Below are 26,767 nucleotides of genomic sequence, written 5' to 3'. Positions count from 1 at the left end.
TAATTCCCATCTGTCCACCAAATTTCGTTCAGATCGGTTTAGCGGTTTTGGAGAAAAGTGTGTGTGACAGACAGGCAGACAGACAGCCAGACAGACATTGAATCGATTTTAATAAAAAAAACAAAACCTTAAAAACAAGTATCACCGTCTCAAATCTGTCCAAGCATATAAGATGGACATTGAAAAGGCTCAAGGTAGGATCAAGTCGTATCTACCAGCTAAAATCCCAGCTGGTCAGGGAAAAGGACCGAAAAACGGTAGAGGAGATGAGCGGTATATATGCTCAGATTGTAGGAAGGTGTATATCGGACAAATGAAAAGACTGGTAAATACCAGATTTAGGAAACATACGAAGGAGGCAGAGTTGGCAGTCAAGTACTCCCGAAAACCTACAAAATCAATGGTGGCTAAACATATCGTGCAATGCGGCCATAAAATAAGCGCCGATGATTTGCAAGTGTTAAAGTAGGTCAGGAAAATTAACCAGCTGGACACCTACGAAAGCTCGTTCATTAGCAAACAGCCGGTAGACACTAGGTTGAATTCAGATCTAGGCAATTGCTATTCCCCATTATTTAAAAAACTTTTTTAAACAAAAACTAATTAAATAAACCTCTTTTTCTTTCAGGATCGATAAACAAGTCATTAAAATGTATTTAAATATTTATTCATTTACAGGATCTAGATATAAGTCTTTCAAAAATCTGATTTAGCCATAATTAGAATAGTATAGTATATAGTATAGATTTAGATTAGTATAAATACAACTAATAAACCTACTCAGGAGAAGACTTGTTAGCACTAATGAAGGGAACAAGTGGTTCCCGAAATATCGGAATTTGCAAGAATAAATATCTACGCCAGCGGAAAAGAAAAGTTTTTTATTATCTCAAATATGTAATATTATTTTCTACCGCCTCACATTAGTTCAACTATTCATTACAATGAAATTCCGCATACGAATTAAGTTTTTGCATGTACCTGGGTACCCCGGGGTATTAGAATTTAGTTCTTAGTTTTATTAATTTGTTTGCATAGTTAAATTATATAACCTAAACGAATCTAAGTATTTAAAATTTAAATAACGAAGATCTGGAAGCATTTGATGATCTTCCGTCAAACACGTAAGATATGTTAAAAATAACATTCAAATCTGTAGAGGTACCCATTTCCATTAAAAAGTTGATTGCACTTTTTAAAAATAGATTTAGATAATATTCTCTTTATTGAAGCAGTTGTGTACATCTATATTAAATAAAATAGACAAATGCATATTACATATGCATATATGGATTTATAAATTGAAATTACTGAAACTGGAGGAAGATTGAGGAAGTTTTATACATACATATATTTTCATTTGGGCGTACATATACAAATTTTGATGGAAGTAATTATCTTATTATGTCACTCTGGAAAGCATCATTTTAATAATTTTCGGAACCTGGTCCATTTAAAACAATGACAAACTCCAATGAAGATTTTTGATATTATAGGATGACTTGCCACTTTTCGTAATGACGATGGAGAAAATTGTTCCTTTGAATCTGTTACGGGTTGGTTTTTGCTCAAGGTGGAAATTGTGAGCTCAATTAAATAAATTTACTGTGGACAATAACTGTTCTAAGATCCCTAAAATATGTATAAATATTGGACATTTCAGGTAGTCACTAGTTGTTTGTTGAAGCAGTGGTTGACTTCAATTTGTTTTTGCTTGTTTTGTGGGATTTATAAAGTGTAATAAAATGAAGAGTGTGGAAATTAAGTATACAAATGTAAGATTCAATGGTACATACGGTTTTTTCCCAAACGGTAGTATAGTATTTAGAAAAGAAATCTTAAAATTGGCCCTATGTTAGGAGCAGGTTTGAAAATAGTGTTTATTGTGAATACCACTTGAAAAATAAGTTGCTTATTCAGCAAAATTATGCATTGAAATATCAACAATCAAGAAACGAATTTAGAGCAGTTTTCCAACAGAATAGTGCAAGCGACTAATTAAAATGAAAATTTAGTTGCTGTATTTGGATGATAATTTGCTGAAATGACAGGTTACTCAAAATCTGAAGCGTTTTGTTCTTCTCTTATAGACATTTTGTGAAAAGGGTTTCTAGCAAAAACCATCCTAACTTACTCATCCAAGATTCTGAGCAATGAATGAAAACTAGGTGCAAATATGCTTTAAAATATACATAACTGTCTGATTGTGCAGTTAAGACTGAAATCATTGTGTGCTGCTTATTGTATGCCTGGCATATTCAGATTAATATTCTGGCATATTCAGAATACCGTTAAATCTTTCAAATTATTAAAAGTTTTGGATGAGATCGTCTTGATATCTATAGCTTTTCAATTCTTTGCCTGTGAAAAATATAATTATAATAAAACTTCTTCGTTTTAGTCAGTGAATATTTTTTTGTTTATTTTTCAATATGCCCATTTCGATAGCTACATGCTACCTTCTTCAAAAGAGTACTGGCATGCACATATGGAGAGATATTGACAAAAAATTATTCACTAACTTAATTCTCTCATATTGTCTATACTATTCGTCTCTTTTGAAATTAAATTCTTGCACTGACGAGGTTTTGTGCAAAAACAAATTTTATTATGTCAGGTAGTGGGCATAGCTGTACATATTGTGGGAAGTTACGTGAGCTTGTAGTTTATCTCTCGATGCCTTCTCTGTGGACAGATCCCGACGTTGGCAATTAATCTCTGAGCTCATCGAGCCTTTTCCGCCCGTTCCAACCGTTGTTGCTATTTATTCAACTATTTTTTTATTTCGACGTATTTCACCCGTCGATCAGTGAACGAACCGGTCCCATTATAGATACGCTTCATCAGTAGTCAAAATGTTGATGAGCATCATTCCAGCTATCAAGTGTACCTCATCGTTTGCAGCAGTCGCGGAACCACAGCTTATTTTTGCGATGTTCCTCCTATAAATCGCGCAAATTTTGGGCTTTGGATGTGTTATACGTAGAGCAGTATCCTTGCCAGGGCATTCTGACATTAAATGTCCTAATCCTATCATTTATTATTCTTCCAAGGAATTTGATTGCTTGTTTTGAAATAATAATTTGGTTCCTCATTCTCATGGGAGCCGTCATTTACTTACGACGCCCCATGATAATCGCCACATTTGGTAATTACTGCACTATACTCGCTTCTCCCAGCTGCCCGCCCATGTTAAGAAATTAATCTTGAACAATTTTCAGGAGGACATTGGGACATGTGATTTCCGGATTTGGTAAAACTTCGAATCTGCTTGCTGGCACTAGTGTGCGTTTCATCATCATCATCATCAACGGCGCAACAACCGGTATCCGGTCTAGGCCTGCCTTAATAAGGCACTCCAGGCATCCCGGTTTTGCGCCGAGGTCCACCAATTCGATATCCCTAAAAACTGTCTGGCGTCCTGATTTACGCCGTCGCTCCATCTTAGGCAGGGTCTGCCTCGTTTTCTTTTTCTACCATAGATAATGCCCTTATAGATTTTCTGGGCGGGATCATCCTCATCCATACGGATTAAGTGACCCGCCCACCGTAACCTATTGAGCCGGATTTTATCCACAACCTGACGGTCATGGTATCGCTCATAGATTTCGTCGTTATGTAGGCTACGGAATCATCCATCCTCATGTAGGGGGCCCAAAAATTCTTTGGTGTGCGTTTCGGTCATTATTATCGGTTCTGCCTGTTGGTTGCCTGTACTCCTTCTTCTTTTATCGCACCCTTTTATTTCTCCGCGCATCTGCTGGTATACAATTGGATATCATCACTTCCCTTAGATTTTTCACTTTCTCCCCATGACTCCGAATACGTTATTATTATTATTCTGTTAAGGGAAAGTCGAACCGCGTCCTTAAAGAACTATTGTGCCCTTTTTACTGGTTATAGTGTACCTATTGATCGTAGTATCTCAAGCAGGCCTATAACCGTTAGGAACTTTAATATGTTCCCTACTTCCACATCTTTCAGCTTTGCACCTGGTATTAAGTGTTCTCCAAGATGCCTCGATCTATTTTACACAAGTGCCGGACACTGTCCCAGGACGTGTATAGAGGTTTCGTCATACTCCTCACAAAACCTGCAGGCAGTGTCTGTAGATATCCTTAGCTTCCCTAGGTGATAGTTCAGCCGACAATGACCAGTGAGAAATTCCACTATGATTCGGAGGTTGTTTTTGGTGAAGTTTCAGCAATTCTTTGTGCGCATGGGTTCGTATCCCCCAATAAGCACCCTGGACTGCTCCATCCCTGGTAGGTCCGCCCACTATAGTTCCCTCAACCGTTCCTCTTCATTTCTTAGAGTCATAGCCATGAAACCGTTTCCGATTTCATAGAAGGGCTCTGGCCCGTGTAAAGGCGTCCCTGCTCCCTTGTTGGCGCAGCATGGCTTGGAACGCAAATTATCCAGACCTTGTTGGACGAGCCGAGTGTTATCAGTCTCGCAAGGCATTTCCACACCAGTTTAGAGTTCACCTGGTTGGACCGAAGTGCCTTGATCGCTGCTTGGCTATCGGTGAGAATAGCTATGTTCTACCCCTGTAGTTCCTTTGCAAATTGAAGGACACATTTGTCTATGGCGACAGCGCACCAAGTAATCAGTTGCTAGTTTAAGCCGTATGTCGCAGCCACGCTCTCCCACTTTGCCTTGTTACTCCAACGTGTTTCAAACTTCTTATCGAAGTGAAACCTCGTTGTAATGTTGTCCCTCGGTATCAGTAATTCGGGATACCGCCTAGAAAGGATATCAATCTTCCTTCGATTTAGGCAGCTCCCTGACTCACTGATACTACCGGCCATCCTGAATATTGCCCTCCTTGCCTCCATCTGTATTTGCAGATTCAGAGGGGTTAATCCCAGAAGGACCTCCAGGGATGCCGTTGGGCATGTCCTCATTGCCCCACTGATACACACGCAAGCCAGACTTTGGAGCCTAGTAATTCCCTGGATTGTGTTCGGTGCTTTCTGCCCAGATTACCGCTCCATAGGTAATCATTGACCTTACTATTGCAGTATATATCCAGAGTAGTATCTTCGGGCTGCAACTCCATTTTTTTCCTGCTATATACCTGCAAGTCATCATCGACAAATGTTTCCGACACGTGTCTTCCAGAGTAATTTTTGGTCTAGCGTAATTCCCAAATATTTGACCTCTGTTTCTCGTTTCACCTCCATATCATGTAATGTTATGGCTTTCAGGTGATCAAGCCTACGCCTCCTAGTGAATGGTACTACTATGGTGGTTTTGGCTGGGTTGATCCGCAGTCCCACCTTCCTGCACCAGGCACTAGTAACCCTTAGTCCAGTTTGGGTTCTATCACATAGAGTATCCTCATATTTGCCCCTACAGATTAAAACAATGTCGTCCGCGTAACCCTGGACTTGTATTCCAGTATTTTTTAACACGTCCAGGAGTTCATCACTACCATACTCCACATCAGCGGCGATAGTACCCCACCCTGTGGACAGCCTTGAGTGGTGTTCATGACAATAGAATTTGTACTTGTCGGTACTTCTATTTGCCAGCTTTCTAGGATTTTGCCCATGCAGAATACCAGGGTGTTCCCACTCCCTTGCGGCCCAGTGCATCTGGTGTCTCTGTGTGCGATGTGTTGTCGAATGCTCCTTCGATATCCCCGCGCACAGTGCAATTTCTTTAGTTTCTATGGCATCTCGTAGTACCTCTGTCAGGTGATACAGAGCAGTTTTAGTTATAATACGTTGCACGTTGTGCTTTTTTATAAATTTGTCAATTGGTCAGCTGCGGTTCTTTTTGCAGATCTTCGTTTGAACATCGTCATTCCAAAGCTAATTATCTCCATTGATGAACTGCTTACCTGGCTTGATGGCACAGAGGGTTGCATAAGACGCTTCGTGAATCGTGTTTATAACTTGGTTCCAAGCTTCTTCTATATTCGTAATGATTGCTAACCGCGTAAATGTGTTCGTTTCCTCCTTTTTGTACCGAAATTAATACGTGGCGAGCCAGTGGGTTCGTTCAGATGTTTTATGGGTAGCTTGATTTGCAAGAGAGCAATCCAATGAAAAATGTAGGAAGATGAGACAATCGTATTCAATCCATGTATTCACAAGTGCGAGGTCATCGATGTCTGCAAAACCAACTATACGCTCGCCACCTTTATTGCGCGCTCCAAACTCTTGTCTCCCAATGCACCCATTTCCGACTGCCTTTTTACCCACATGTCCATTAAGGACCCTGCAATGAAAACATAGTCATCATATAAGAGTGAGCTTCATCAGCCGATCATCAAATCGTTCAACTACTTTAATGGCATCACGGAAACCCTCTTACCAACATCGTATTAATTGTGTGGGCTACCGAAATAGAGTTTATAGCCATTTTTACCGGGGTCGCGTCCTATATCGCAGCTTTTGGTGCCAAACCTTTGGGTTTCTCCTCTGAAGCACTCTTGCAGTTCCTCGGTCTCGGTAGCAATATTTAGCCTGAAGACACGTATTTGTGTCGTTTGGACTAATTTATTTACTTCCTACGGATCAGTCAGCGCCCGTCCTGCCATGTCGATAGAGGTAAAAGCCCTAGCATTTTCCTGAGGCTTAGAATATCTCAACATAATCATTTTGGTTTTGAACGACATTGGATGCATTTTCTTGGTCGACCACCAAGAGTGGTATTTATTTTTTTTCCTGATCTCAACGTTTTATTTTTGTTTTACTGAGGATAGTATAAAGTACGTTGCCTTAAGCGCTCTTCATTTATCTGGGATCGGGACGCTGGTGCTATGCTATGCAGATAACATGAGGAATTTTAAGCCGATATCTTTCCTTCATTCCTGTTTAATCAATTCATTATTCGCCGCAAATTAAACATTTTGAATATAACTGACTAAATTTTGAAAATTTAGTATAGCTCGTTTATTTATTTTTTGTGAGTTTTCTAAAATATGCATATTGGGTTGGGAAGAATGTAATCCGATTTAAGACCATTTGCCTTAATAAGGAACTCCAGACATCCCGGTTTAGCGCCGAGGACCACCAATTCGATATCCCTAAAAGCTGTCCGGCTTCATCGCTACATCTTAAGCAGGGTCTGCCTCGTCTTCTTTTTCTACCATAGATATTGCCCTTATAGACTTTCCGGGTGGCATCATCCTCATCCATACGGATTAAGTGACCCGCCCACTGTAACCTATTCAGCCGGATTTTATCCACAACCGGACGGTCATGGTATCGCTTATAGATTTCGTCATTGTGTAGGCTACGGAATCATCCATCCTAATGTAGGGGGCCAAAAATTCTTCGGAGGATTCTTCTCTCGAACGCGGCCAAGAGTTCGCAATTTTTCTTGCTAAGAACCCAAGTTTCCGAGGAATACATGAGGACTGGCAAGATAATAGTATTGTGCAGTAAGAGCTTTGATCCTATGGTGAGACGTTTCTAGTGGAACAGTCTTTGTAAGCTGTAAGCTCTGTTGGCTGACAACAACCGTGCGCGGATTTCATCATCGTAGTCGTTACCGGTTGTGATTTTCGATCCTAGATAGGAGAAATTGTCAACGGTCTCAAAGTTGTATTCTCCTATCCTTATTCTTCTTCGTGTTTGACCAGTGCGGTTTGATGTTGTTGGTTGATTCGTCTTCGGTGCTGACGTTGTCACCATATATTTTGTCTTGCCTTCATTGATGTGCAGCCCAAGATTTCGCGCCGCCTGCTCGATCTGGATGAAGGCAGTTTGTACATCTCGGGTGGTTCTTCCCATGATGTCGATATCGTCAGCATAGGCCAGTAGTTGGGTGGACTTGAAGAGGATCGTACCTCTTGCATTTATTTCAGCAACACGGATCAATTTCTCGAAGGCCAGGTTAAAGAGGACGCATGATAGCGCATCCCCTTGCCGTAGATCGTTGTTGATGTCGAATGGTCTTGAGAGAGATCCTGCTGCTTTTATCTGGCCTCGCACAATTTCGTCGGGATACTGAATTCTCTCATGGCCGTGTACAGTTTTACACTGGCTATTCTATCATAGGCGACTTTAAAGTCGATGAATGAACGGTGCAACTGTTGTCCATATTCCAACAGTTTTTCCATCGCTTGCCGGACACAGAAAATCTGATCTGTTGCTGATTTGCTAGAGTGAAGCCTCTTTGGTATGGGCCAATGATGTTCTAGGCGTATGGGGCTATCCGGCCTAGCAAGATAGCAGAGAATATCTTACAGATGGTACTTAGCAACGTGATACCTCTATAATTGCTGCGCTGTGTGATATCTCCCTTTTTATGTATCAGACAGATAAGACCTCGTTTCCAATCGTCAGGCTTTGATTCGCTGTTCCATACCTTGAGCGGAAGTTGATGAACCACTTGGTGTAACTGGTTGCCTCCATATTTAACCAATTCGGCTGTAATTCCATCGGCTCCTGGCGACTTATGATTTTTTAGTCGATGAGTTGCACGGACTGTTTCTCTTAAACTTGGTGGTGGCAGTATTTGTCCGTCGTCTTCAGTTGGCGTGACCTCCAACTCGCCGATGTCCTGGTTGTTCAGTAGCTCATCAAAGTACTCGACCCATCGTTCCAATATGCCCATTCTGTCGGAAATCAGATTTGTCTCTTTGTCTCGGCAGGATGAGCATCGAGGTGTATAAGGCTTCATCCTGCTGACTTGTTGGTAAAACTTCCGCGCCTGGTACGGTTGCTCCCTGTACTTTTCTAGTTCACAGACTTGTTGGTTATCCCAGGCTTCCTTTTTCCGTCTGTGAAGTCGCTTTTCCACTCGACGGAGTTCGTAATAAGTTTCTGCGCGTGCCCGCCTCTTTACTGAATAAGGATGTTAAGTGTCCGGACATTTTCATTTGTGTGGCTCAGATAAATATGCCCACGTTCTGACGCCATCTTTTCATCAAGAATCCTCACTTATTTCTCAATAGGACCAAAGCCCGCCCTGCAGGGCTATTTATTTTAATTAGTGAGATGATCATTTATGATAACTACACTCCGCTGCAGGAGTTGTCGGAGTTGACACCAGACGAGATCAGGATTTAGCATAGTTGCCTAACCGTAAGCGTGTAATGATGCTTTACACTTCATATAGACTTGGACACCAGACAGGTGTATAGTCTACATTGTAGACAATATTACAACACATGCTTCCTTTTCTATCCTTTTTCTAGTGGATGGTAATTGGTGTTAATATTATTTTTTTCCGGAATATTTAAAAAATTTTGAAACCTAATATTTTTGCATTTTTCTAAATTACAGCTGTTCATCAACAATGAGTTTGTTCCCGCAAAGTCTGGGAAAACTTTTGAAGTAATCAATCCAGCAACTCTGGAGAAGCTTGCAGATGTAGCTGAGGCAGAAGAAGTATATATTAAAATTTCCTGGAAAGAAATTTATCTATTACATATAACCGTTTAACAGGCTGACGTCGATTCTGCTGTGTTAGCTGCTAGAAAAGCATTCCACAGAAATTCTGCTTGGAGGAAATTAGATCCATCTGGGCGATCCCAACTGATAAATAAGTACGTATTAATTGAAAGTTAGTATAGTGATAAGCTTTATTTTTTGAAATAGCGAATTCTAACATTTACAAATTTAGTAGCGACTTTGTCTTCAGATGTTATTTACCATTAGGTTGAGGTAATCTCCAGTGTGGTATGTGGCCTCTGAGTTAGTTGCAACAAGCAGGTTAATGTTAAGTAGTTTGGTAGAGCGTCATAAGTGAATCCCGTATGTGCATATACATTTAGAAACCACATGTACATTAACACCTTGCAGTTAAGGATCGATCGTGATCTTTCGTTGAATATCCACATAAAATATTTGAAATGCAGTTTGAGTTGCTGATTTTTAGCCTTTAAATTATACTTTAAGGTGAATTTCCGATTGACGTACATATACATATCGTCAATATTTCACGTCGTTTGACTGGGGTTTACCAAGTACCTAACCTGTACCATATGTATAGGAGAATAAAAGATATTGCAGACCCTGCGCCAAATAGCGCGATGGCGTAGGCTAAGACAGATATTAGGGATATCGAATTATGGTGCAACACTAGGCTATTTGGACTTTTTTATATTAAGCTTGACCAAGACCGGACACCAGCTGTGGCGCTGTTGATAATGACGCTGATTCTGCCCGTAAATTGCTTACCATTACCTGTGGTCTACCGAACGGGTTTTAAAGCAGCACCAGTTTCTGTAAATCGAAATGACTCAGCAGTTCCTTATGGAGGTCGCCTTTGTTAGTGTCTTTGTCCAAACTCACAATCGATTATTGTCTCTTCCGACCTTTCTGCTTCCACCTGGAAAGCATGACAACCATTTATGCACTCTAAAATAAAATTCACGATTTGCAGGGTGGTAGCCCACTCTATTGCTTTAAATGGAAAGTAGGGAAGACTCATCAATCAAATTCTTATCCCTAACTTAGTTGAGAGAGTACTTGATTGGAGCACCAACTTCCCGGCTTAGTAGCAAATGCTGTAAATATACAGCACCTATACTTAGAGGCAACTAGGTATTATCTACATCGTCATTCAAACTATTGTGACTCTTTCCTTCTCCTCTCTCTAACGAGCTTGAGACCGCTGTGGTGGAGTGTTGGCTATGCCATGTAGTGGAGTTCACTATCCTGGAGTGGACGGCGAGTGGGTCGGCAGAAAAAATGCCACGCAGGACTATAGAGGACTTCTTTGGGCAGTCTTGTCGAGGGCTAAGGCATATTGGAGTAACGCGGGAGATCCACGATCGACGAAGAGCCTGTTTGCTCACTTCTAAAGGAGTTTCGAATTATTGAACCGCTGCTTCCACTTCTCTACTCCATGATGACTACTAGGAGTGTCCTTTCCATACCCATTTTAGTCCACTCAACTACAGAAAACGCTACCAAAGCAGACACTGTAGACAAATAGGCGACTTGGATACTCCCCGCAGGTCTATTTTCGTCCGTCCGGGTACCTGCTTCCCGCAACTCGCTGCAAATAATTGCACCGATTGACAGAATTTAGTGGAGAAGCTGGAGCTATAAACTATGAAAGGGCTTTTCACACCTGGCTCTATGGATGAGTTAGTTGAGCGTCAACCTCTCTATCTGGTTTCTCGAAGTTTTAATCCCACCCATTATTGATGTTTGTATTCATCTTGCCTTATTGCTGTAAGCTCATCATTTGTATAGCATTGAGTATAATGAAATAAACCACCTTAATTAAAATAAAAGTTCTGCAAAATAACAATAAGAAGATGGAGACGTGGTAGGTCTACACTCTTTTAATGATCGAATAAGATGTGTTTAGCTTTATTGATGCAAAGGGAGGATGGAAAAAGTTTTTTCTTGGTGTGAAATATAAAATTTACGGCATTATAGGCCATCACACAACATACTATACTGGAAAGTTTGCTGAAAAACCTTCTATTATTAACAAAGTGATAATAAGTCAAAATTGTTTGTTTGCGGTGTTTGGCATTACAAAATGTTAGTATCCTGTTAAAATGCATTCATGACGTAATTTTTTTCATATTAGGAAATTATAAAACGTTTCAAATGCGAAACGCACATATTTTAAGGGTCATATTGGGCAAGGTTACTTCAACTACTCCTTCAATTATCCGCATGGATAGCAGACCTGAAAAGATATTCGATCATTTTCTTGGTTTTGATTCTTTTGAAATGTTAATATAGTCAATGCCGATTAGAGGTGTGATATACGGTGGAAATCAGGATTCATTGTTGGCATTGCCGCAGATAAAATTTCTGTTGTAACATACAAAACGTGCATGTGATACTCTTGCTATGCGTCTCAAATTCCATTGGTTCGAGCATTGGTTCATTTATTTAATATGTATCGTTTTCAAAAATTGTTCGCTTCCATTCAAACACGAACAGAAAACAGCACATAAAATATTTCTTACATTTGTGTGTGAAATAAAAGCTCATTAGAATCGATACGATATCTGACTGCCTGTCTGCCTGTCTGTCTGTCTTCTTTTTGTAAGGAGGTGAAAATCTTCCAAAGATTTTGGCCTGGACACGCTAGAGTGTAGGATTTTTACCCACTAAAACCCTTGCCCCGTGGAACCACCATAACGTATTACATCACGGGGCGAAGTTAGCTCACTCTAGCTATTTCTCCTATCTTTTAGGCGCGATCTTCGTAACTGCGCCTTTCTAAACTCGTCCGCTTTCTGCAGTTTGTCTTGGATTGATGCGATCAGTTAGTTGATCACATTCCAATCCTCATGTGATGTTAGCAGTTTCCTCACCACATTTTCCGATATCACTGCTTCACCTAAAGTTTCTTCTAAGTTTTTCCTCTCGTCCTTGAATCTCGGACAGTGGAAGAATACATGCTGTGGGTCCTCGGGGACTCCCTTGCAGTTCGGACAATTGGGCGAATTGTCCAATTTGAACCTGTAGAAGTAGTGGCGATATCCTCCATGCCTCGTCAGAAACTGGGTGAGATTATAATTAATCTCCCTATGTTGTCCCCCAGCCTGTGTGTCCACCGGCCCTTTCCGAGTGATCCCAACGCTCCTGCTATCCATTTACAGATCTCTTCCTTTCGGCGTTCTTCGTCTGCGACAAAGGAGAGACTGACTTTAGATTGTATATACTCGTCATCTTATCTCCCAAGTTGTTAATTGGCATCATTCCGGAGATAACGAATGCAGCCTCTTCTGTGGCACTTCTGAAGGCAGAACACAGCCCTAGGGCTGTCCTCTTATAGATCGCACTCAGTTTATGAGCATGACATGATATATGCGAAATGACTTTTTCCAAATAGGGATGGCATAAAGCAAGGTCGAACTCACCTCCCTGGCAATAAGTAGCCTACAAGTATACCGTGGCCTCCAACGTTCGGCATTGCCAGGGCCATACTGGTCGTGGATACCTTGTCACAACCATATTGTACGTGCTGTTTCAAATTTACCTTGGTATCTATCATCACTCCAAAGTATTTAATGGTCGGCATGGAAGTGACGATGTGATTGACGATTTTACTTCGGACGTAATTTCGCTTGGGCGAGTCCGCACTTTTGCGTTGTTCTTTACCTTTTTATTAACGTTGCGTCCATCCACCATTTTCGTTTCGCTTAGGTTTCCCTACGATCGCTAACGCTTACCTGCCGTACTTAGTTTAGTTCTGTTCTTCGGAACTACTGGGTACTTTTTAAGGTTTTGTGTAAACACGTCACACGCATTTTTCTCGGAGACGGTTGTAGCGATTGACACCTAGTAGAAAGGTGGGAACTATGAACGCTCACGCATATAGTGAGTTACATCCTTTTACGTCGAATTTAAGGGGGGTCCCCATACATGCAAAAGGGGGGTGTATACTTTTTTTCATTAAATATAACATGTGGGGTATCGAATTAAAGGTCTCGGTTCGTACTTTTCGAAGTCGGTCTTAGTTTTGAGATTTGTTGGAAAGGTGGGTAGTGCGGAGGGTTGAAAGTGATAATTTTTTTAACGAACCCATTCTCAGAAACTACCCAACCGAAAAATCTAAATAAAATCAGAGGGCTGCCATTATATGGTGCCTGGGCTCCGAAATGGCCTCCATACCGATATTTGTTCAAATAAAGTTAATAATAGTACATTACTATAATTTTTAGTAATTGACATTAATACCCCCTTAAGTTCACCTTAAAATCACGAAATTTTGCATTAATGTAGGCTACAGCATAGAGCATGATCCTGCCAAATGCTGAAAATCACATTATTACTAACAAAGTTGTACTAGGTCAAAGCTGTGGCTTCTCTGCAAATTCTCACATAATATATGCATATATTACGTGCTACATACTAATGGGACAAATGCACACTCAAATCTCTTGATAAAAGAAATGCACAAAACCTTTCATACCTGAAGCTTCATGCTTCCGGTTTCTCGACTTGTTTTCTCCTAGGCGCTTGCTGATTCCCTAGAAGATCACCGTCGCAGTACCTCCTTTAGCCGTCCCTCTTGGACAAACACGGTGGGTGTCGAAATCATCTTAGTCGGGCGGCGATCTCCTTTCAACTCGTTATTTTTTGACTTCGTAATTGATGTTCTTGGTAAGGTTTTGTTCCGCTTTCGCAGTGGTGAGTGAGGACTGAAAATATTGCCCTCGAAAAATGTAACACGTCGAACCGACCGAACCAACCGAAAAATCTGAAAAAAAAATCACAGTGGTGTATCTATATGAAATTTGGGTTTCAAAATACATCCCGCTGCAATATCCATACAAATAAAGTCAATAATAGTATATTGGTATATTTTAGAAATTAAACCCGAAACGCCCCTTAATTTCATGCTAGAAGCACAAAAAATGTCAGTGGTATAAGTGATAACATAAGGCATAGCTTTGGGCAGTTTGAATGAAATCCAACTATTGTTAACAGAATTATAGAAGATGAAAATTTTACATTTTATATAAATTTCGAGTATTCTTCACAACGTATATCATAACATATCAATTAGTCAATACCACAACATACGTGTACGATCAACTTATATAGCTGCATGTATAAGTATAGTATTCGGTAATAGGCAATGTTTCTTTATTTAAGGTGAGCATAATATCTACGTCTGTAATATGTACGTATATCTTATAGTTTGAAAAAAAAATCGTGCACGGATTTCATCGTCATAGCTGTTATCGGTTGTGATTTTCGACCCTAGATAGGAGAAGTGATCATTCATTGTTTGCGTCTGACCAGTGCGATTCGATGTTGTTCGTTCTTTGGTTTTTGACGCTGAGGTTGCCACCATGTACTTCGTCTTGCCTTCATTGATGTACAGCCTGAGACCGCGCGCCGATTGCCCAATATGGATGAAGATAACTCTGGGGTTGTTCTTCCGATTAAGTCAATATCGTCTGCGCAGGCCAGGGTAGACTTGAATAAGATGGTACGTCTCGCATTTACGTCTGCAGACGGCGGCTTTAAAGTTGATGAAAAGATGGTGCAACTGATGTCCATATTTCAACAGTTTTTCCATTGCTTATCGCACAGAGAAAATCTGATCTGTTGCTGATTTGCTTGGAGGGAATCCCTTTTGGTACGGGCTAACGATGCTTTGGGCGGAGAAGATGGTGCTCAGCAACTTGATACCTCTTTAATTGCTGGACTGTGTGATATCCCCCTTTTCATGTATGGAACAGATAATGCCTAGTTTCCAGTCGTCATAAATTGATGAACCACTTGGTCTAATTGCGCGTCTCCATATTCAATCAATTCGTCTGTAATTCCGTTGGCTCCTGGCGACTTATGGGTTTTAAGCAGATGGATAGCACGGACTATTTCTTTCTATGCTTGATGGTGGCAGCATTTGTCCGTCGTCTTCAGTTAGTGGGACCTCCAACTCACCGATATTTTGACTGTGGAGCAGTTCATCAAAATACTCAACCCATTGCTCCAAAATGCTCATTCTGTCAGATTTTCCTCTTTGTATTGTCAGGATGAGCATCGAGGTATGTAAGGCTTCATCCTGCTGACTTGTTAGTAAAACCTTCAGTTCACAGACACAGGCTTTTTGGTTCTCCGAGGCTTCCTTTTTTCGTCTGTGAAGTCGCTTCTCCATTCGACGGAGTTCTTGGTAGGTCCCTGCGCTTGTCCGCATTCTTTGATAATACAAAATTACTCGGAATGCTGCATTCTTCCGTTCCGTTGCTAGCTTACATTCATCGTCAAAACAGCGGTTGGGATTTTTATCCCCTGCAACAGAAATTATAGTTGATCCAGTAAGGTAGTGATTGGTTTCGCATTGTATATGCTCGTCATTCCATCTGCCAAGATGTCACTCGGCATCATTCCCGAGATGAAGAATTGTGTATCTGTCTCAGTCCTCAATGTAGATCACATCCTCAGCACTGTCCTCCAGTAAATTGCATTCAGTTTATTAGCGTTAACTGGAATTTGCAATGCTTCTCGCCAAACTAGGCAAGCGATCTCACCACACTGTTTGTCTTGCTGTCTATCACAGGGTATTAGTTTTGACATTAGTTAAAAAAGTGAGGAGTTCATAGGTCCAAAAAGGGTCAATTCTTCTTCACTTCAAAAATCCGCAGAACTTGCCGTTTCGGACTTTTTTTAATTTGCTTTGAATGTTAGCAATTCATTTTCCGGTAACTTCTAATTGGATACCTACTGGCCAACCGACAGTCGCATTTTGTTGATTTCGAAACTACGAAAAATATCCAACGGGAAATGGTTTCAGCTAAACAAGGTTATCAGCTCACAGATCAGTCCCCAGTCCCTGTTGCTGCTGTCAATATGATAGTTTACTGGACAATGGAATAAAAATGTTAAATGAGAATCCAACGCTTTGTAGTTCTGGAAAAGATAAAATAATAGAAGCGATTGTAATCTCAGAGAATCTCAAATAAAAATTTCCTGTCGAAATTAATTGAATTCGCTAAAAACATTTGAATATGCCATGGCAGTTCGGCCTGCAATGACATTTGGAATCAAATGGAAGCGGAATCGTCGCAATAGCTCCAAATGAAACTCGCCTAGAGTTATTTGAACAGCAGAGAGAAAACGAAAGGGAAGCTCTAACGAACAAATCCACAAACTGGTTGAAATATCGGCAATGTATGAGTTCACGCCAATCCAGTGGAATAACTCTTCAAAGAAAAGCATGGTACGATTAAACATTTCGAGAGAGGACTGCAATATAAGGTTAGAAAAATCCTCCCAGCAAACATGTACGATATTTTAAAATCGTCTATGAAAGTTCGGTCATTCCGACAATATCAGATATCTTGACTTCCATTTCGATCGATGCTTTACTTGGAGGAAACACATCGAAGCTAAAAGAACGTAAGTGGAATTCAGTTAAGGAGCGCAATGAAAGCTACTAACTTCAAACTATTCAAACAAACGTAGTGGAACATCCTATGAATAATAGGAAATTCACCTTCATTTATCGAAAAAAATAACTTATATCGAGATCTAAATAATAAATGAAAGGTTTTGTGTATTTCTTTTATAAAATCATTTGAGTGTACATTTGTCCTAGCACGTTAATACCTTACGTATCTATTATGTCATAATACTCAATTTAGCGTGATACTGACAAAGTCTCAAAATTTACAGAATTAGTCTTAGAATTTACACTGAAGCGACAACTTTTACCTACTATAACTTTGTTGTGCGAATTGCACCAAACTTGCAAAATCTCATGATACTGGGATGAACTTAAAGGGGGTTTCCAGCCAATTATTAAAAATTCTAGTAATATACTACTATTAACTTTATTTTAACAGATATCACTATGGAGCATATTTTTTCGGAGCCTAAGCACGGTATAGTGGCAGCTTCTTGACTTTTTCAGATTTTTCGGTTGGGTTGGTTCTGAGAATGGAATAATCACTTTCCAGCTCCTCCCCCCTTAAGTATCTGAACTGAGGACAGTACTGAAAAGTACTAATCGAGACCTTTCACCTCCACTACTGACGCAATACACGCTGCGCGGTTACTCATGGAGAAACACCGTGAGAAGCATCGCCCTCTTTACATTGCCTTTCTGGATCTAGAGAAAGCGTTTTACCGTGTACCACATGAACTCATCTGGTATGCTTTACGACAACACTTCGTGCCAGAAGAACTCGTGCGCTGGGTTCAATTGCTCTACCACGATCCGAAAAGTAAAGTTCGAAGTATGGCGGGTGTATCAAAACCGCTTCGTGTTTCTGTTGGAGTTCATCAAGGAAGTGCCCTCTCACCACTCCTCTTTGTGCTTGTTATGGACACCGTCACACGAGATATCCAACGTCCAGCGCCCTACACACTGCTTTATGCAGATGATGTTTTCCTAGCATCTGATAGCAAAAATGATCTCGAGCAACTTGTTCAAAAATGGAATGATCGCCTCATGCAACACGGTCTCAGATTGAATTTAAACAAAACTGAATTTTTGACGACCGATCCCCATGAAACAGGCACAATCACTGTCAGCGGCAGTGATCTGCCCAGAACTGAGCGATTTAAATACCTCGGGTCAACGGTATCAGCCAATGGAGAGCTGCGTTATGAAATTGCTTCACGCATTAACGCAACCTGGATGAAGTGGCGTTCCACAACTGGTGTCCTTTGTGATCGACGTATCAACGAACGTCTCAAATCTAAAATTTACCGGAATGTCGTCCGTCCAGTCGCTCTCTATGGTTCGGAGTGTTGGCCAACCATAAAAGACAATGAACGGCGTCTTGCGGTAATGGAGACGAAGATGCTAGTGGCGTCACACGTTTAGATCACATCCGAAATGAGGATATCCGCGATCGTTACGGGGTTGCACCGATCGTGGAAAAGTTGCGAGAGAGGCGTCTTCGATGGTATGGTCACGCAATTCGTGCAAACGAGAATTCACTTACCAAGATTGGTCTGAACATCGAAGTCGATGGTAAACGACCAAAAGGCAGACCTAAGCAACGGTGGCTTGATACGCTGGATGGCGATTTGAAAGCCTCGAAATTGCACCCAGATCAGGCATTCGATAGAGCCAAATGGCGAAGCCGATCACGACGAGCCGACCCTGCTTGTGAACGGGACAAAGGCTGAAGAAAAAGAAGAAGATGACTATATTTGTCGAGCTAGCCCTTCCCCTCAAGTACCACATAGAACGATGTAGCTTCTACTTCTACTTCTACTAAATTTAGTGTAAATTGGTACAATCGTTTCTAAGATTACCGTTTCGAATATCACTTTAACTGAACTCTTATTCAAAGATTGCAAACATTAGGGAGGAATTTATATTTTTTGAGTCCGTAAGATTTGATCATTTATTGTTGATTCGATAAAAGCAGAAAATATCCCTATTAAATTGTCCAGTTCCGCCTCAAATATTTAACCTTTACAGATTGGCTGATTTAATAGAGCGCGATCAGGAAATCCTATCAACTATAGAGACCATGGAAGTCGGTAAACCATTAATTGAATCAAAATACTCAGTTGGATTAGCCGTTCAGGTTTTACGCCATTATGCTGCTTGGTGTGATAAATTTTTTGGTGAAACCTGTCCTGCACCAGGAAACCTCATCTCAATGACCAGGAAGGAACCAGTTGGAGTTGTTGGACAAATAATTCCGTGGAATGGTCCCATTACCATGTTAGGTTGGAAATGGGGTCCAGCTTTGGCTGCAGGTAAGATATGCATGTGGCACATAGTACCTTATTTCATTTTCTGATGAGGAAATATTCTTTATCCGACGCTGTACATAGATACATCTGTATATACATATATGAAAGTGTTTATCTATCCTGTCTATCCTGTCGATTATGAACTAATGATTTATTTTATTACAGGTTGTACGATAGTCCTTAAACCGGCAGAAGATACGCCGTTAGGAGCTCTACACATTGCATCTCTAGTTTTAGAAGCAGGTTTTCCGCCTGGTGTTATAAATGTAGTTCCTGGATATGGCCGCACTGCCGGCGCTGCAATTGCAAGTCATATGGATATAAATAAAGTTGCTTTCACTGGATCCATTCCTACTGGAAAGCTCATAATGGCTGCAGCTGCCAATTCAAATTTGAAGCGTGTAACTTTGGAGCTAGGTGGCAAGAGTCCATTAGTTGTTTGCGAGGATTTTGATCGTAAGTATTCAGTGTGAATAATAATAATAATAATCGTTGGCACAACAATCCATGTTGGATCAGGGCCTTAAAGTGTGTTAGAGCACTTCATTCAAGACCGTAATGGTACACTACACAACACTGTAGGAGGCAATGTGGTCAGCATTACGCTCGCCCGAGATTATTACCCTCATTTGATTCAGGTACTCATTCACAGCTGAGTCAACTCGTATCTGACATCAAATGACGATACAAATCCCACTGCTGCTAGCGAGATTTGAACCGCGACCTTCCGTACGACAGCCTTGTGCTCTAACCACTAAGCTATCCAGACACAGTGTGAATAATACACATCTAAAAATTTAACAATTGAATATTGTCGCCCGTTTTTTGAGTCACCTCTTTTTAATTGGAAACTAAATAGACTGGGGGAGGAGGTTTCCATTCCGGTAATTAACTATAAGGTAGTAGGGATACACCAGGTGTCAGTGCTGGAAGAATATGTCTAGGAAGAATTTTTGTTAAAATAAACACGTTTTGCTACCCCTAGTCTATTTTTCGCTCTACCAAGGAGACTCTTTTTAACATGTTTTTGGATGTCGGAGGTTTCATTGTTGTGCTACAAAATTGCACTGTGTGAACCCCTGCTTACATGCTGATACAGTCAAATCCATTCATGGGAAACGACTCCTATATCAAACGGCACATAAAAACTTTTCTCGAATATTTATAGAATGACCTCATTATTTTACTCTTGTTCTGTAGACGCTGGATGGTGCTCGTCTTTCACCGCAGCGACGGTGTTTAGCTTACCGGGGGAGGCTAGCGATCACCCTTTTTTCACCCCCGGAAGCAACAGCTGTCGATTTCACTGCGAGGCTGAACCCATTAGCTGAAACCTATTTAATCACTTCTCTTACATCTTCCTTTTCCATTCCAAAAGATCAGCGGGCCCAGAGATCTCTAACTTCGCCAGTGATGTAACTTCGATTACACCTCTACTCCAGGCCCGTAGAGAGAAAATGTGGGCTCGAAGCGGAGATTATCCTAAAACAAGTCGAGAAACCGGAAGCTTGACGCTGCAGGTATAAAAGGTTTTGTGTTTCTCTATGTTATGAGCATGACTCAAGATATTTGAATCGCTCAGTTCTGTTAGCGGGAGTGACCTGCCCAGAACTGAGTGCGTCAACGCTATCAGCCAATGGAGAACTGCGTAATGAAATTGCTTCACGTATTAACGCAACCTGGATGAAGTGGAATTCCACAACTGGTGTTGTTGGTGATCGACGTATCAGCAAACGTCTCAAATCTAAAATTTACTGCGAAGTCGTCCGTCTGCCGCTCTCTATAGTTCTGAGTGTTGGCCGACTATAAACGACAATGAACGGCGCCTCGCGGTAATGGAGACGAAGATAGTGCGTTGGACTAGTGGCGTGACACCCTTTGATCACATCCGAAATGAGGATATCCGCGATCGATATGGGGTTACACGATCGAGGAAAAACTGCGAGAAAGGCGTCTTTGATGCTCACGTAATTCGTGCTAACGAGAATTGACTTGCCAACATTGGTCTGAACATCGAAGTCAATTGTAAGCGACCAAAAGGCCGGTCGAGACAACGGTGCCTTAATACGCTGGATGGGGATTTAAAAGCCTCATGAGTATACTCAGATCAGGCATTTCATCAAATTAAGTGGCGAAACCGATCACGACGAGCTGATGAACGGGACAAAGGCTGAAGAAAAAGAAGAAGATGTGAGGAGAAATGAGGGCATGACAGTTCTGCATCACATAGTTTAAAATTCTATTGCCCTCCATTTTTTAGAAAGAGATTTAAATAAATCATTTGATGGAAAGCATTGCATTGATAATAGTTAACCTCATACGCTTCACACTCGAATTTCAATATTGTTAGTCAAACTTAACTTACAACAGATACAAACAAGTAAGGAAAACGGAAACTGGACGCTTTTATGAAGAGCATTAGTACGTAGCACGTAATATATAAATGTATTACGTGGGAATATTCACATTCAGTATTGAATTTGTTAAGAAACGGCAACTTTGACCTATTATAACTTTATTAGTAATAGCGTGATTTAAACCAAATTTGGTATAATCATGCTCTATGTTATATTCTATATTGTTACATTTCGTGGCATTAGAGTGAATGGGGGTTTTGCAGCCAATTACTAAAAGTTATGGTAATATACTATTATTAACTTTATTTATTTATATTTATATAGTGGCAGCCTCTTGATTCATTTCAGCTTTTTCGGTTGAGTAGTTTCCCAGAATGAGTCCATTAAAGAAATGATCATTTTCGACCCCTTGCACTTCCACTTTTCCAACAAATTTCACAAATAAGTTCAGCTTCAGAAACTACTCACCAGGACCTTTCATTTGATACCCCACATGGCTATATTCGATGACAAAAATTTTTACATCACCTTTTACATGTATTTTGGACCCCCTTTAAACTGTACGCAAATTAATGTCATTCAATGTATCCTTGGGATTTCATAGTTCGGAAAAACAAAAATCGTTAAAAAACGCGGTTCCGGTGAAAATTGTGTGGATCTAGAGTGAAAATGTTCCCCGACAAAACTGCGGGCCCAAGCGAATCTCCCCATTTCCATCACCCTTTTGTCAGGCCTGCCTCTGGTATAGTATATTCTGGTTTGACATTTGATTTTTACAACCTCACCTGACAACTTGTCATCCTTTGTTTTACGGAGTTTATACCCTACCGGGTTGGCGGAAAAAAGGAAACTCGTAAGTTGAGGAAGTCGTAAGTTGAGATTTAAGAACACACTCAAAGTATTCCTTGCTTGTCGTTGAAGGCGGAGAGATTTGTGGACCCGTTAACCATATCGACCGTGTCGCGATCGGCAGTAGATTTATAGTTTAGATAGTTTCCTGAATGCGCGTAACAACTATCATCTGATGGTGCAGCAATCATAGAGGCATCACGCGCTGAGCCTATCGATAAGATATTCTTCGCTAACTTGCTATGTCAGAATATAATTGGCCAATTTCAAAGACTTGAAGGCCGCTTATGATGGCATAGCCTGGGTAAAAGTGTGCACGGCCGTGAGAGAATTCCGTATTCTAACGAAATTGATAAGACTGACTAGTCTGGCCCCTTAACCAATGTACGAAGCCAGATAAAAGCAGTAGGATTACTCTCAAGACCATGCAACAGCAACAACGGTCTAAGACAAGGGGATGCCCTATCATGCGTCCTATTTAACCTGACACTGGAGAAAATGATCCGTGATGCTGAGGTAAATGCCAGGAGTACGATCCTCTTTAAGTCCACGCAACTAATGGTCTATGCTGACGATATCTACATCATGGGAAGAACAAACATATGAACTGCCTCCATCCAGATCGAGTAGACGACGCGAGATCTTGGGCTGCACATCAATGAAGGCAAGACAAAATATATGGTGGTAACGTCAGCACCTAAAACCAACCAAACGACAACATCAAACCGCACCGGTCAAACGGGAAGAAGTTAGGAGACAACAACTTTGAGACCGTTGATAGTTTTTCCTGTCTAATCACAACCAATAACAGCTATGACTATGAAATCCGCGCCCTGTCGTTGGCAGCCAACAGAGCCTACTTCAGCTTATAAAAACTGTTCCTCTCGAAACGCTCCATCATAGGATCAAAGCTCTTACTGTAAAAGACAATAATCTTGTCAGTCCTCACCTATTCCTCGGAGACCCATACTACTAGTGTTATCGAATTGGTGGGCCTCGGTTCAAAACTGGAATGTCTGGAGTTCTTTATTAAGGCAAACCTAGACCGTATACCGGTTGTTGCGCCGTTGATGATGGTAATGTTGATATTGGATCGGATAAGCCTTTCGATGTTGTTGTGAGAGACATTAACGGTAGGCTTTTCATCCACAATGGTAATCAATTGAAGAGGTGGAAGGATCACTTTACCACGATTTTGAATCATATAACATCTAGCGAGGTTCTACCTCTTGTGAATGACCTGTCAACTCGAAGTAACAACGATCGTTACCAACAACGCTTTCAAATGAAGCAAGTCCACGGGAGATCACAGTTTCTGCGCAAAACTTTTCCATACATTACCTACAATCTTTTTAGAGCTGATATTATCATTCATTTGTAAATGGTGGGAATTTGAGGTTTCCGCCCGTGACTCAAGGTGGTCGGTAAGCTTCTAAAGAAAGGCACTTACCTGCATTGTGTAAGACAACTGCAGGGCTATTGGAGTACTTCTTGCTGTTGCAAAGATGTTCGCTAAAATCATCCTGGAATGCTTGATCGTCAGAGACCAGGCTGGTTTTCGTCCCGGATCCTTCCGTGGCGAACACATTAATGCCTTTTGGATCATGGTAGATCAGCGCGGAGTTTAAGTCACCCGTTTACCTGCATTCAACAGCATTCACTCTCTGTTAATCTGGATTGCTCTACGCAGAGGGTTCCCTCCAGGGAAATAATAGCTATTGTCAGATTAAGACATGACGACGCAAAATATCAGGGCCTGTATCAAGCTAGAATTTTGGGAGAATTTGTAGTGGAGAACGGAGTCCTTCTTCACGTTATCGTTGATGCTCTTCTACACCATCTACATACGCCATCTCTCCTCAAACATTTCATGAACCTTGGTTCAACGGCTGGGTATGCTGAAAAGTAAGCAAGGTTCTCAGGTAGAGTGGTCGTCGCAATTTTTTTATTTGCATTAATCGGCAGAACATCAAAGGCGTCCAACAATTTATATATCTGGCTAGCCTTATTTCTGTTGACGGCCCCACTGACTCTAAGTCACCGATGCATTAGCGGCGCTAAATCGGCCTTCCTCCTCCTTTTTAACGGGATAACTGAAATAGAGAAGAAAGGTGTCTGGAGTGGGATCAAGCAGCTTACCCGCGTCGATAACCACAAAGGCAGAGCTATGCTACATATTGAAAACTTGGCAAATATTAACCATTGAAGTCTGCTGAAACTGCATGTGGTAACTCATGAACGCATCATATTTTTAACATAAAAATTGTCCGCCCTTTAAAATCGCCATTCATTGTCCTTATTATTTATTAAAATTTCACTTTCATATTTTTTCAGTGGATAAAGCAGCTGAAATTTCTTATAGAGGCATTTTTGCAAACGCTGGTCAAATTTGTGTTGCTCCAAGCCGGGTTTTTGTTCACGAGAGCATTCACGATGCTTTCTTGGAAAAGTTAGTAGCGAAGGCTAAATCACGTAAAGTCGGTAATCCTTTAGAAACAGGCATTGAACAGGGCCCGCAAGTTAACGAGGCAATGTTTAAGAGGGTAATCAACTATATCGAAATTGGGAAAACTGAAGGGGCCAAACTTGTAGCCGGTGGAAAACCCTTGGACAAAAAAGGTTACTTCATTGAACCAACCGTTTTTGCAGATGTTACTGATAGTATGCGAATTGCAAAGGAGGAGGTAAGAAGCTGCATATGATGTCCTTGTCTGAAGTTTTATGATTTTTGGATGTTGTCTTTCAGATTTTCGGTCCAGTTCTATGCGTTTTAAAATATAAAACAATGGATGAGGTCATTGATCGCGCTAATAACACACACTTCGGATTGGCTTCAGGAATATTGACTAATGATATTAACAAGGCGATGACTTATGCAAGTGCGATTGAATCGGGCTTGGTATGGGTCAATGGATATATGTCCATGTCACTTTCTAGTCCTTTTGGAGGATATAAACAATCGGGTATTGGAAGAGAACTTGGTCGTTATGGATTGGAAAACTACCTTGAAACTAAGACAATTACAATCAATATTTCCCCAGCCATCTAGTGTTACATGTATTCGTTTTGGGTGACATTAAATGTGTACCGTGTGCGTAAAAATTATAACAATAAAGTAGAGTTTTCAAGAGAGATTGGATCTTGTCCATTTATACATGTTGATTTATTTATTGGTTAAAAAATCCTTCGAAGTTAGCTTTTGAGAATTTCGAAAGCTGACTATACCTATCCTACTAAAGTAACGATTGGCAGTCGTTCAGGTCACCCCACACCAAATTAATGTTAAGGAATGTTAAAATGATATTCTGCTCCTCATCCTTTTAGCAAAATCATTTATCTTACCCTATCGCTTCTACGATTTGTGAATAATTGGGCTGAATAAAGTTACTTCGACAACCAGACAACGTTAATATGTAAGGTGAAGGACAACCGACGAAGGCAGGCTTCAAAGACTTTACCCGCGGGTGGAGAAATCAAGTCGTGGCGAGGCACGGATTTTGAAAGCCACACTAGATTCATGTTTCCCCATGGAGAAAGCTGTGGAGGATATGCTCCCCAGTTCAATGGAAAGCCTGCACCCAATACCTACAGCGCACTCAGCCAGAAAGGATAGTACAACAACTTCTTTGATGAGAGGAGGTTGAAACTTAACTACGTCTGACCTGTCGGTGAGACTATTGCCTAATTATTCCGGAAAATGGGAGAAGAAGGCTCGGTACAAGGAAGTTTCAGCCGCAAAGGAGAAGGGACTAGAGGGTTGTTTGTTTGAACCTTCTCTTCCGCCTTGTATTAAGAGAAACGGAAGAAAGGGAACCTGATGATATGGACGCTACTGGTCTAATTCCGGTATGTGGAAACAGATCAATGCAGCCCGGACACTGTGAACCTGGTTTCGACGGAAATTGAAGACAAACTAGTGACCCCGATTAGATCTACACTAAACGCAGCAAACTCTTCAATTAGTGGTGGTTCTCATATTAGACTACACCTGTATCTATAAATATAAGAGCAAGGGTCTCTTTCTATCTACTGGCAGTTAAAGCTGGCAAAATTCCTGAACTCTAATTATATATTTCTGGTACATAATTTTCGCCGAAATATCTGGCGAGACTGGTTGAGCGTCACATTCGCAAGAAGGCGCTAATGTCGCACCCACTAAATGAAAACCAACACACTTATCACCGTGGAAAGTCTTGCGAGTCTGCTCTTCACTCCTTGGTTTGAGAGAAAGAAGATGCAACTCCGAAAGGCGAATACGCGATGAAAGGGGGGTTGGAGACATTGAATGGGCATTTGACTGTGCATCCTTTTAAAAGCTCTGTGATGCGGGCAGAAAGCATGGTGTTGATGAAACTTTAATTAAGTGGATCTATGCTATACTGACGCAGAGGTTGCTGTGTGCTGAAGTGTAAGTTGATCGCTACCTAAAAACGAAAGCAACGAAAGGCT

The 26,767-nt window shown here is 41.0% G+C and overlaps 1 protein-coding gene across 1 annotated transcript; it reads left to right on the top strand.

Moving 5' to 3' along the window:
- Positions 1-1,097: 1,097 nt before the first annotated feature.
- Positions 1,098-25,452, top strand: LOC119659499 (retinal dehydrogenase 1-like). The gene is made up of 7 exons (XM_038067623.1): positions 1,098-1,775; positions 9,246-9,350; positions 9,408-9,508; positions 18,832-19,115; positions 19,278-19,568; positions 24,653-25,002; positions 25,065-25,452. The coding sequence occupies exons 1-7, from the start codon at positions 1,746-1,748 to the stop codon at positions 25,365-25,367; spliced, it is 1,464 nt and encodes a 487-aa protein (XP_037923551.1). The 5' UTR covers positions 1,098-1,745; the 3' UTR covers positions 25,368-25,452.
- The last annotated feature ends 1,315 nt before the right edge of the window (positions 25,453-26,767 follow it).

Source organism: Hermetia illucens, chromosome 6 (assembly GCF_905115235.1).
Source record: "Hermetia illucens chromosome 6, iHerIll2.2.curated.20191125, whole genome shotgun sequence".
NCBI lineage: Eukaryota > Metazoa > Arthropoda > Insecta > Diptera > Stratiomyidae > Hermetia > Hermetia illucens.
Note: the sequence above shows the minus strand (reverse complement) of the source record. Positions and strands in the feature narration are given on the sequence as shown.

Bases quoted from the DNA above. Each gene is read 5' to 3' on its own strand.
- LOC119659499 (XM_038067623.1), top strand. From the start codon at position 1,746: ATGAAGAGTGTGGAAATTAAGTATACAAAT. The intron at 9,509-18,831 runs GTACGTATTAAT...TAACCTTTACAG, and splicing joins CGATCCCAACTGATAAATAA to ATTGGCTGATTTAATAGAGC. The intron at 19,569-24,652 runs GTAAGTATTCAG...ATATTTTTTCAG, and splicing joins TGTTTGCGAGGATTTTGATC to TGGATAAAGCAGCTGAAATT.